The sequence below is a fragment of the Crocodylus porosus genome, unplaced genomic scaffold, assembly GCF_001723895.1.
Source record: "Crocodylus porosus isolate Cpor-Errol unplaced genomic scaffold, CroPor_comp1, whole genome shotgun sequence".
NCBI lineage: Eukaryota > Metazoa > Chordata > Crocodylia > Crocodylidae > Crocodylus > Crocodylus porosus.
In genome coordinates, this window is record NW_017728910.1 from 24,664,642 (window position 1) to 24,675,980 (window position 11,339).

Consider the following 11,339-nt stretch of genomic DNA (forward strand, 5'->3'; position numbering starts at 1 on the left):
ATGGCTGGTGGACAGCCCCCCCATAGAGGGGAAGCACAGCAGCTGGTTACACGCACGCGTGCTCCAAACACACAGTCGTGCCCCAGGTTATGGGTTTCCCTTCTCCCTAGGCACTCCCAGCCTCCCTTGGCCAAGCAGCGGGGCCCCCCCCGCACCAAAGGTCACGCACCGAGACATCTGGGGCTGCCACGCTCAGCCAGGCGGGCAGAGCAGGGGCATGGCGGTGCACAGAGCCCCCCCCCGCAACAGCTTGCGATGGGATTCAAGCCTGCGCAGCCCCGGGCAGGATTGGGCTCCATCAGACACAGGGCCTGTCTGTCCAGGGCGGTGGGAAAGGAAGTGGAGCGGGCGGAGGGCCAAGCGCAGGTGTGTCCTGCTTCCCCAATTAGGGGCTGCAGCTGCGGGCGCCTCATTGACATGCCGGGCACAGCCCAGGCGCGAGGAGGGGCTGGCACAGCTGCCAGGCACAGGGGCTGCCAGACCCTGCCATGCAGGGAGCTCAGCGAAGGCAGCGTGGCACAGGGCATCCTCCATGAGAGCGGGGCAGGGCTGGAGGCTGCTTGGGGGGGGCTGATGCCCAGCCCCAAAGGCGAGCAGGTCCCCCTGCATCGCCGGGTGCACGCACATGCAGAGGACAGCTCCCGAGCCAGCTCAGGGTGTGCCAGGAAAGACACGGAGGAGTCGCAGCAAAGCTGGGTACATCAGAGGGTGAGAGCTAGCGCAGGCCCCTGCTACAGGCAGGATCGGCCCCGACCAAAGCACCCCAGGCACGTCCGTGTCCGACCCGTCCCTAGAACGGCGCGGTCAAGCCTGTCACGCGACTACGAGGCCCACTGCCGAAGAGGCCCAGAGCCACGTCCCCTGCTACAGAGGACGGCAAAACCCCCGCAGCCCGTGGGGATCTGCCCCCGGGGTAAAATGCCTTCCTGATCCCCGACCCCACCTCCACTTGGCCAGACAAGGCCGCAGGGATGTTGCATAACCTACGTCCAGCCATGCAGCCCCTCCGTGCCTCAGTTTCCCCCTCTTGGGAGCAGGCAGCCCACCGCACACAGCATGGGGGTGCCAGGGCTGCTCTCTCCCCTCCATGCAGCCCGGAGGTTCCTTCCCAAAGACACAGTGGGGACAGGGCTCGAAGCCGATGAGGCTCCTAATGAAGCTCTTGTGGGAGCAGCGGTCAGCCTCAGTTTCCCCATTTCATCCACCTGGACACGGCGAGCTGCAAGGGGAGCCCCAAAAGACTGTGGTCACCGAAAGATGGAGAAGATGTCCTGTCGGGAAGCCCCGATCCCTGCCCCGGGGCCCTGGTGCCTGCCTGCCAGCAGAGTCCCATGCCCAGGCATCCCTTACTTCTGGCCTAGCACAGATGGGGGGGTGTCGCCAGGATGTGTCTTCATGGAAACCTGCCCGACCCATGATGCTTTCTAGCATGATTCAGCCTGGTTTGGGCCATAGCTGGATGTGTAAGCCAAGGGGTCTCGGAGGGCAGCCGCCCACCCGAAGCACTGCCTCCAGCGTGCCCCGCATATACCTGGCCCCTCAGGGACACCCTGCACGCCCCTCCACCCGCGGGGGCACTACGGGGGGGCTGCCCATGGAGCTGGGGCAGTTTCAGTGCCAGGGGCCTGCAGTGCCCCACCCCAACCCACCATGGCCCTGCTCCCCTTGGGGTCAGGGGTCTGGCCTGAGCTTGGCCTGCTGCCCGCAAGGGATAGGGATGCCAGGCCCTGCCCCAGGGCTGTCTATGCACAGCTCTGCCAGCTCCCCTCGTCACCCTCTCCATCACGCCTGGCTCCTGCCCCTCACCCCTCAGTGCCTGCCTTCCTCCAGCCTCCCTGGCCCTGCCAGCCCGGCCCTGCCTTGCCACTCCCGCGACCCCCTACTATCTCAGCCCCACGTCGCCCTGCCAAGGCCACTGCTCCTCCAGCCCCCAGCCTCCTCCCAGTGAATCATGCTGCACAGTGCCAGGCCCCAACTGCTGGGCACGGCCCGGTCTCTGTGGGCGAGGGGTGTGCAGGCAGGGGAAGCAGACAGCCCCCTTTCCTAGGGGCAAGCCACGCGCCCGCTGGAAGAGTCCCTCCGGGAGCCGCATGTCCACTTTTCAAGCCGTTCCTAGCAGGCCTGAGAGCTGGGGTCCGCAGTGCTTTGCCCCGCCCTGCCGTGGGCTCATTCGCAGCCTCAGCACAGCCACCTCCCCAAGCCGTGCCTCAGTTTCCCTGGTATAAAACAGCATGGACCATGCAGCTGAGCGTGCACGTCTCCTCTTCCCAGCCCTCCCATCCAGCTATGCTCCCAGGAGAGCAATGCTTCCCACCCCTGCAATACAGCCCAGTGCAGGCAGGCCAAGGCCTGGGGGGCCGGGGCACCATGCCCTGCCTTGCTCTGCTCCAGGCCTACAAGAGCTGGCACTGAGGGTGACGGGCACCTTTCAGACCTATGTACCACCGCCCACCCCACAATGCCCCCAGGACACTGCTGCGAACAAGGCGCAACGGGACGGGGGACTCCAAGCAGCCGCGAACAAGCCCAGTTGGTACCCAGCACCCGCATGGCCCCGCTGTACTGACCCTCTGGCCCGGCGCTGCCTGGCCGCTCGGTGGCATCTCCTGCCGCGGAGGCCCAGCGTTCCCGTTGAGCAGCCGTGGGGACCTGCGCCCAGCGCCCTCCGGGAAGGTGGCGGGGCGGGCGCTCAAGGCCTCGTCGTCCTCCTCGGTGCTGCCCAAGCGCTGGTAGTCCGACTTCTCCCCCATGGCTGCAGGACCGGCGCCAGGGGTGGAGCAGGGATGGATCCAGGCTCCGTGGTCACATGGCAGAAAGTTGCTGCAGTGCTGGAGGCAGGGACCGGTGAAGGTGACCCAGGCCCAAGGGCACCGGCCCCCCCGGCCTGGTCCTGCTTCAGCAGCTTGCTGTCCCTCCGGCGGCCAGATCCCTGCAGGGATGCGGGAGCATCCCTCTCCGGGGAGGCCTCCCCCTGCAACCCAGAGCGATGCCAGGCCCGGAGATCCCCCTGCCCTGGCAGGACACGGGCGGGTGGAGAGCTGCAGAGGCTGCAGCTAGCAGCCCCGTCTCCAGGCAGGTGCAGGACCAGGCCGCAGCGTCACCGTGCCCAGCCCCTGCCTGCAAGGGGAGGAGAGATGCTGGCTAGCCAGCAGCATCCTGGGCTGGCTGGGAAAGCATCCCTGCACTGCTCATGCTCCCGGCGCCGGCTCCCCCTCCCCACGCTGGCTCCCAGGCCTCTCCGCCATCCAAACGCAGGAGGGGGAAGGGAGCCCCGGGAAGATGGCTGCGCCGACCTGGCATACGGGTGCCAGCCCTCCCTTTGCCTGGTAGCGTGTGTGTGTGTGGGGGGGGGGGGGCACGGACAGGGAGCCCTCGTTTCCACACCCACGGCCAGGCACGGCTGGGATGGCCACTATCCACCCCCCCCCCCCATAAGACCCCAGACTGTGCTGGGGAGGGGTTTCTGGGGGGCTGGGTGCCCCCCTTTAGCAGCTGTGCTCTGGTCACTGACCCAGACGCTGCACGGGGAGGGGGAGGGGGGAAAATCAATAAATAAACCGGCGCCAGGGCTAGTTTAGAGATTAAGCAGCCAGATTGCCACTGTGAGGAGGCAGCTGTGCCAGCATCTCCTGCTGCGCCCCCGGTGATGCCCACCTCTCCGTGAGGAAGAGTTTGGGGTCCCTGAGCTGCCTGCCACCTGAGCCTGACCTGGTGCCACAGCCCCTGCAGTCACTGAGAAATGCCCCGCGCCAGCCATGCCCCCAGCGGCGGGGCAGGATGGTGCCCAGCGCGCTGCGACGTCTCCTGGGGCCCGGCGGGTCCGTGCGCACCTGACTCCGGCATATGGAGGGCAAGAAGGACAGGCCAGGCTGCCTGAATGCCCACTGAGCCCTGGGGGCCAAAGACACCTGAGGCAAGAAACCCAGGACTCCTGCTGCTCAGGGTGGTCTCATGAGCTCACCCTGTGCCTCAGTTTCCCTGCCTGTAACCCAGAGATGCCAATGTTCGCGCCTGCTGCGGGGGCTGAAGGAAATGGAGGTAAAATGCTCCCTTCTCCCAGCAACAAAGCTTTTGCCCCCCTTCCCTGGTCTGGGCCTTGCTACCAGGATCCTCCTCGTGCCCCTGGGATGGTCTCGGCGTCCCTTGGGCTCCGCCGGCCCCCAGACGCAGCCTCTGCTTCTCCCGCTCCATCACTTTCCTCGCACAATTATCACGGCCCATTAGCTCAGCCCTAGGCACGCACAGGAATGTGTGGGCACGCATGTGTGTACGTGTATGACGGGAGTGGAGGGCACTGCATAGGACTCTGTACCTCTCCACAGCTGGGGGCTGTCAGGCCAAGCCCAGGCACACAGCCCCCCCGCGGCGGTACCCCAACCCACAGCCAGTCAGCATCCCTCCCAGCACCCCTGTTCCTGCCCTTGGCCCCCCAGGCCTGACCCGCAGCCCCCTGCTAGTCCAGCCAGGCTTGGGGGGGAGACGGTTTGGGCAGGGGGTCTTCACCCCTCCTTTGGGAGCTGCACTGTGAGACCCTGCCTCAGGTGGTCTCGTCTCATCAGGGCAACCCTGCCTCCTCTCCCCCCTCATCGGGGCCGTGCCTTGCTTTGCCCACTGGGCAGCACCACCCCCTCCCGGCTGAGTCCCTGGACTCAACGCAGACGTGCTACGGGTCCTAATCGACCGCCCCCCACCTCCCTGCCTGGGTTCAAACGAGCCGGGGCTGGCCGCAGATTACCAGGCTCCTTGCTCCACCACCGGGCCTCTCCAACCCCGCCAGCACCAGGAGCGAGCCCTGCGCCACTCCGACCCGTGGCAGCCGTCGCTGTCCCTGCAAAGCTCCCCGGGCCCCGCGAGGCGACGCGTGGGCTGCTCCCTCTCCTCCGCTTCCCATCTCCAGGCTCCACACAGCCTGACTCACCTTCCCGGGTAGGAAATGACTTGGCCTGGCAGCTCCAGGTTGGACAGGGGAGGAAGTGCTGGGACCTGGGGGTGGGGAGGCGCTCAGGCCTCCCTCTGCCCGGGGCTCTGGTCTGCATCGCAGCCCATCTGGGCCAGCTCCGCAGTGCCTCGATTTGCCGCAAGCTGGCCCTGGGGTCCCACAACTCGCCCAGCATCTAGGGGACCTTTGGAGAGGCACCAGCACCATTATGGGCAATGCTGGCAGGAAGGGGTCTTGCCCATCCCTAGGTGCGCAGACCCCACAAAGGAGGGCTGGGGATGAACCTGCTGCAGGGGAAGGGGGCAACTGGGGTCTTGCCCCAGAGGATTTTAGGAAGAGCCAAGCCCAAGGGTTGGTCACCTCCCCGCGGTCACCGGTAACAGGGCGAGTGCCCTATGGGCCTGGGTCCGTGGAGCAGCCAGCCAGAGGAAGTAGGTGACCTGGCTTCCCTGCCCGGGGCTCCACGCGGCCTCAGCTCCTCCCGTCGTGCCAGGGTGCTGAGCTCACCTGCCGGGGCGGGGAAGAGCCCCACGGCCCGACCTCGTGAGGCACCTCCTGCCCACACACACACGTGTCAGTATGCCGGTATGCGAGGCGGGCGGTGACTGACACACGTGCTATGGCAGGAGCCGTCCGGACCTGGCAAAAAGGGGAGCGAGCAGAGGCAGGGAGGACGCATGTGCGCGCCCCCAGTGCGGCTGGGAATGGTGGGATTCATTTCCACGCCAAGCAGACACACAGCCCAGTCTCCTCATCTCCACCCCTGGCACGGAGTGGGTTTGCAATCCCCCGGCTTCCTGCCCCACTGGGTCTTTGCCCCATGAGAGGGGTCCCCCACACAACAAGCTGCCATCCGGACTCGGTTTTAGTCTCCATTTCCAGTCCCCAGCACGGGGGAATGGCCACACACCCCAGCAAGATTCATGTTCGACCCCCGTTATAACCTTGCTAGAGGGGCGGGCAGGGCCCCGAGACGCACAGACCGAGAGATGGGCTCGGTGCCTCCACTCACCTCCTGCATCCCGGCTGGCTTGGACACCGTCCTGCCCCGCTGACCGGTCACACGGCAGTGAGCTCACCGGCTCCGCTGCCTGGGGAGCATTCATCCCGGGAGCCAGCGGGAGCAGGGGTGGAGCCGGCCTGAGTTTCAGTGACACACGCCCGCAGGCAGGTCGGGCGGCTCCTCCAGCCGGCCCTGCACACACGTGCCCAGCCCCACGGGCCACGCGCACACGCGTGTGGGAAGCCAGGCATGGGGAGGCTTCTTGTCCTGGCCTGGCTCTCCCGGCTCAGCCGGCAGGAGGATGAGGCTCTGAACTTGTGTGCATCGTGCCACCGATGGCATGCCTGGATCATGGATGGGCCCAGATCCAGCCTCCTGGCCCTCCCATGGGGCACGTGCCAAGGACCTGCCTGTCTGGATATGGCAGCTCGGAGGCAGCCAGGTGTCTGGGCCCTGTCCCCGATACACCACAGACATGCCATTGCAGCCAGGAAACCAGTGCCAGGGCATCCAGCGCTCACCTGAGGACACGATTTGGAGTGGGGAAGTGCCGGGACGGCCTTGCTATCTCCTCCAGGTCCCCACAGTTGCAGGCTGGTGTTGAACCACCCCAGTATCCCCCTCCGCCATGGCTCTGGCCTCTCCCCCCTCGATACCCGAGTTTGTTAATGCATCACGAAGCTCTGCACCACAGCAATGATTAACCAGAGCCCCTGCTGCAGGGCCCCGGGGCTGCTCCTGCCACCCAGGCATCCACAGCCAGCTCGGGTGGGAGGAGAAGGGCAGGTTTTGGGAGTGAATGAGTCCATGCCCAGCACCCTGGGAGCCAGCCTCAGAGCCCCCCAGCTCTGGGAAGCCCAAAGGGGCAGGCTCTGAGTGCATGCACCAGCCTCCTCCACCCCAGTCCTCGAACTCGGTCCTGGGAGCTGGCATTGGGCAGGAGGGGAGGAGCCCGGCTGTCCCTGCTCCAGCTCAATCCCTGCCCCTAAGCTGCTTTCCTCCCTGAAATCCCCTCCAGCTGCCGGGCTTGCAGACGTGCCACGCAGCCACGGTGGCCCCATGGTTGGTCGCCACAGACCCCTGCTCTGCCTGGAGACAACGGGATTCACCACGTGTCACCCCCTCCCCAGCAACGGGGCACCAGTCCGGGGGCATCCCCGTGGCAGGGGACAGGGCTTTACTGGGGATCCCGTCTTACGCTGTACCCCACTATGTGCATGCTGCAGGGGCGCTTCCGCACCCTGCGAGTCCAGCCCTGGCGCCCCTGTTCCCGGGTGAGCCGGTAGCGAGTGCCGACACAGAGGTGGCAGGTCCGGGGCCATGTTGTGAGCACGGCAGGCCCCAGCCCAGCAGCTCTGCCAGAGCAAAGGGGGCCACGGCCCAGAAGGGCGGCAGGGGAGAGACCCCTGCCCTGCCTCGGGCTCTGTCCCCTCCCCGGCTCTCATGCTACACAATGCTGCCCTCTCCTGGACAGGACTGGAATAGCTCATCTGTGCATCCTAGCCCCTGTACAGCCCGCAGCGAGTCAACCTGCACTGGCAGGGAGCAGGGGGCATGGCGCATTCCCACGAGCAGCGTCAGCTGTAACACCATCCTGGCCTCGCAGCCCCTTGAAGGCTTTGCAAGAAGCAGAGAGAGGCGGCCACAGGCCTCTGCCTCCAAGGACGTTGCTCACCGGCCCCCTGCATGCAATGAAGTCGAAAGCAAGCCCTGGTGCGGTCCCATCCCTGCCACGGTGTCAGAGGCTGGAAGCCGGGGGTGATGTGGGTTTGTGAGTCTCCTGCAGGGCGAGCAGACCTAGCTGAGATGCTGTGGGCAGTTTGGGAAGCAGGCAGTCACGGGCCTCCTCGGTCCTAAGGATGGAAGGACTAGGGGCCAGGATGTGGCAGCAGATGCAAGAGGCTGATGGCGGAGGGAAGCACCAAAACCTTAGCTTGCTGGAATGCAGCCACCTCTGGGGTGAGATGCCACAGTCCCCTGCCAGCTATGGATGCCACAACAGCCACCAGGGCTGGCTGTGAAGGTGAGGCAGCAGGCTAGGGCTGGCGCTGTGCAGCTTAGGAGGGGTGGTCTGAGCCCTCTCGCAAGGGCAGAGAAGGGACACAGACCCCAATTCTGCTCAAAAGCCCAAGCCTGCTTTCTGAGCTAAGGGGAATCTCCATCAGCTGCTGGCAGTATGGGCCTTATGACCCACAGGGCTGCTCTTCTAACACCAGGCAGCAAAGGTCAGCACGTCAGCTGCCCACAACAGCCGAGGGAATCACCGTGGGCAGGAGAGAACAGCCAGCGCTGGCACCCAGCTGGAACATCTGGTTAAACACGCCGATCAGTCGGGACCGGCTGGAAAGCTCACCCAAACGGAGGAGCTGCCAACAACACCATCTCCCCCCTGCCGAGTGCCCCAGCTTGGTCCCTGCACCCAGAGCTCCTGGATGAAGACAGCAGCGACCCCCACAGAAACTCCAAAATAGGGACCGGAGACCTGACAGCTGCCAGGGGTACGGAGCAAGAGGCACACAGCACCCCGTTCCCAGCAGCACGGGGCGGGCACAGCCTTGCTTGACCACCAAGAGGCACCGAGCACCCTCTTTGGGATGTGGTCCCACACACCCAGGCAGCTCCCAAACCCGTCATTGCAGCCCAGAGATGGGGAGGGAGGCTGCAGGCCTGGGAGGGAAGGGTCAGGCCTAAGGGGCCATGGGACAGCGCGCACCCCGATGCAAGGCTGGATGGCAGGAGCTGCGCCAGAGATGCGACTGTGCCACTGCCATGGCTCACCCACCTCCGGGCAGATGCCAACCCATGGCACGGAGCAGAGCTCGTGGGCAGGGGTGGCCTCTCCAGCTATGTACCCAGGATTTCAGCAAAGGAAGCTGGGAATCAGCCTGGGCCAGAGAGATGCCCCCTGCCGCCACCCCAAGGGGCGCTGATCTTGCTCCCAGTGACACAGTGGCAATCCAGAGTCACTCCAGACTGCTGCGGAGCCATTGAAACCCAAATCCATCCCCCCCATGCAACCACCCTGGACAGCGCGATGCCCAACGTTTGCACTAACAGATGCTGGGCGGAGGCCCAGCAGAGATGGCCCCTGCAGCTGGTGCAGGAGCAGCGCCGTGGTCCCTACCTGAGGCAGAGGCTGCGGCTCCATTCAGCCTTCTCCAGGTTCTTCTCACAGCAAGCAGCTTTTTTTTTTTTTGGGGGGGGGGGGATTTGGGGAGAGGGAGTCCGTTTTCAGTCTCCCCCAGAGACCTTGAAGGTGTGTGGTGTCAGAAGGTGAAAGGAGGGGCGTCGCGTCCAAAACTGGCCTCTAGTCACTGCCCATCCACTTCCAGCCTTCACTGCCGGTCAGAGCGTGGCAGCCCACAGCCCCCTGGGCCTGGTGCAGCGGCTGCCGGCACAGCCATCGAGGGCAGAGCCACCAGCCCCATCCACGGAGCAAGGGGTCACGGAGGAGCCGACGTCCGCAGTCTCATGCTGCAAGAAAAAAGGGGGACAAGTGTGAGGTCTCACCTCCTCCAAGCTGTGGGGGGCAGCCAGGGGTTTCTGGGGAAGGGACAGCTCGTGTCACTCAGTGCCCACGACCCCTCGCACGCAGAGTGGGGGGTTAAGTCCCAAGGGCAACTACTGTCACCGTCTTGGCCCCCGTCCAGCTCAGCCCGCAGAGCACGAGCGAGGGCCCGCGCCGCTTGCCAGGGAACGCCCGGGCTCCAATGCGCACGTCGCGCCCACCCAGGTGCCAAGGGAAACAGGAAAGAGGGAAGAGCAGCGCGTTCTTGGGCTGCTACCCACGCCGGAGGGCAGGACAGACAGTCGCAGGCAGCCGCAGCTTCCCCTTCCCTATCCAGCTGCTGGGCCCTGCCCAGCCAGCCACAGGCATGCGGCCACCTCTGGGGTGGAGCGCACCACGAAGGGGTGGGAGGAAGGATGTGCTGGACGAGCTGTGGGGGCTCTGCGGCCCCAGGGAGAGGAGGGGACCTTGAGCGACTGCGTGGGAGTCTGTTTCCGGATCCCTCAAAGTCCTGGGGCCAGCTGCCTCCACCATAGCCCTGAGAGCAGAACCAGCCAAGGAGAACAGACCCACTCCCCTCCCTCTGCCCAGGGCAGGATGCCCCCGTAGTTGGGGCAGAGACAATGGGAACCCTAGACCCATTGGGTTAAGAGGAGTAGGTCTAATCCCCACCCCCCCACCACACCAGAGAGTAAAGAAAAGCCCGCTGTGTGCTACCGGGGCCATACCTGGGTGGGGGCAAGCAGAGGGGGCCTGCCCCATGCTGTCAGCCACCCCACTTCAGCGTGGCCGTAGTCCGTCCATCCCAGGCCCAGCCTTGACCAGGGGGGAGCCCCGCAGCCTTCACTGGGTGCCCGTGCTGCCGCGGCGCTGGCCGAGACTGTGGTTGGGCACCGCTCAGCCCCCTCACCCTTCCCCAGCCTCTCCCCTCCCAGTGAATGAGCTCATTGTAGGAGCGGGCATGCACTGTGTGCCCGGCGGGGGCGGGAGCTGGACTCCGGCATTTGCCCTTGACCACTCGGGCCGCATCCAGCAAGCCCTGGCTTGGGGAGAGGGGTTCTCACGGCCTGGACCCCCATGTGGGCGAAACCCTTGCAGCAGGGGGTGGAGGGCAAACACCCCCCAGGTGCTGGGGGACCCTCCATCTGCACTGAGCTCCTCTGGGTAGACAGAGGAGGGGGTCCAGAGCTGGCCGGGACAACAAGGCACAGATCGAAGCAGTGATTCCTCCTCTCTATTCAGCACTGGGGAGGCCACATCTGGAGTCCTGTGTCTGGTTGTGGGCCCCCCACTGCAGAAAGGATGGGGACACATTGGAGAAAGTCCAGTGGAGGGCAACGAAAATGGTTTGAGGGCTGGGGGACATGGCTTGTGATGACAGGCTGGGGAAACGGGGCTCATTGAGTCTGCAGAAGAGAAAACCGCGGGGGACTGAACAGCAGCCTTCACCTCCCTGCAGGGGGGCGCAAAGAAACGGAGCTGGACTGGTTTCAGTGGGGGCAGATGGCAGGACAAGGAGCAACGGGCACAAGTTGCAGCAAGGGGAGTTTCGGTTGGGTATTAGGATGCCCCCCCCCCCCCACTGCTCAACAGGCAGCCAGATCTTGGAGGGGTCCCCGCACCCCACAAATCCCCACCCCTTCCCGGCACTGGACGCGAGGTGACGCAGCTTCACAAGGATCATAGGGATGGCTGAAGGTGGATCCAGGTGCCCCACATAACGCAGTCCACCCACCTCAGCCCTGGCCACACAGGCCGTGGGAGAGTGGACAAAGCCGCCAGGGCACATCGAGGCCACCCCGTGCCTCTCAAACCTGGTCGGCAGCATTGCTCCAAGTGCCCTTCAGTCCTGCCCCAGCAGCAGAGGTGGGCAGATAAGTCAGAACCCG

At 65.3% G+C, this 11,339-nt stretch overlaps 1 protein-coding gene across 3 annotated transcripts in view; it reads right to left on the reverse strand.

The window, feature by feature from the left end:
* TNK2 (tyrosine kinase non receptor 2) overlaps nt 1–11,339 on the reverse strand; it is a 44,870-nt gene that overhangs the window by 27,502 nt on the left and 6,029 nt on the right. For 2 of the 3 annotated variants that reach the window (XM_019532886.1, XM_019532887.1), the window contains exon 2: nt 9,067–9,416. In XM_019532886.1, coding sequence (XP_019388431.1) covers nt 9,067–9,090 — 24 coding nt within the window. In that variant the 5' untranslated portion in view covers nt 9,091–9,416. Of the gene's footprint in view, nt 1–5,951; nt 6,051–9,066; nt 9,417–11,339 lie in introns of those variants that run through there. The other variant, XM_019532890.1, reaches the window with a different exon arrangement.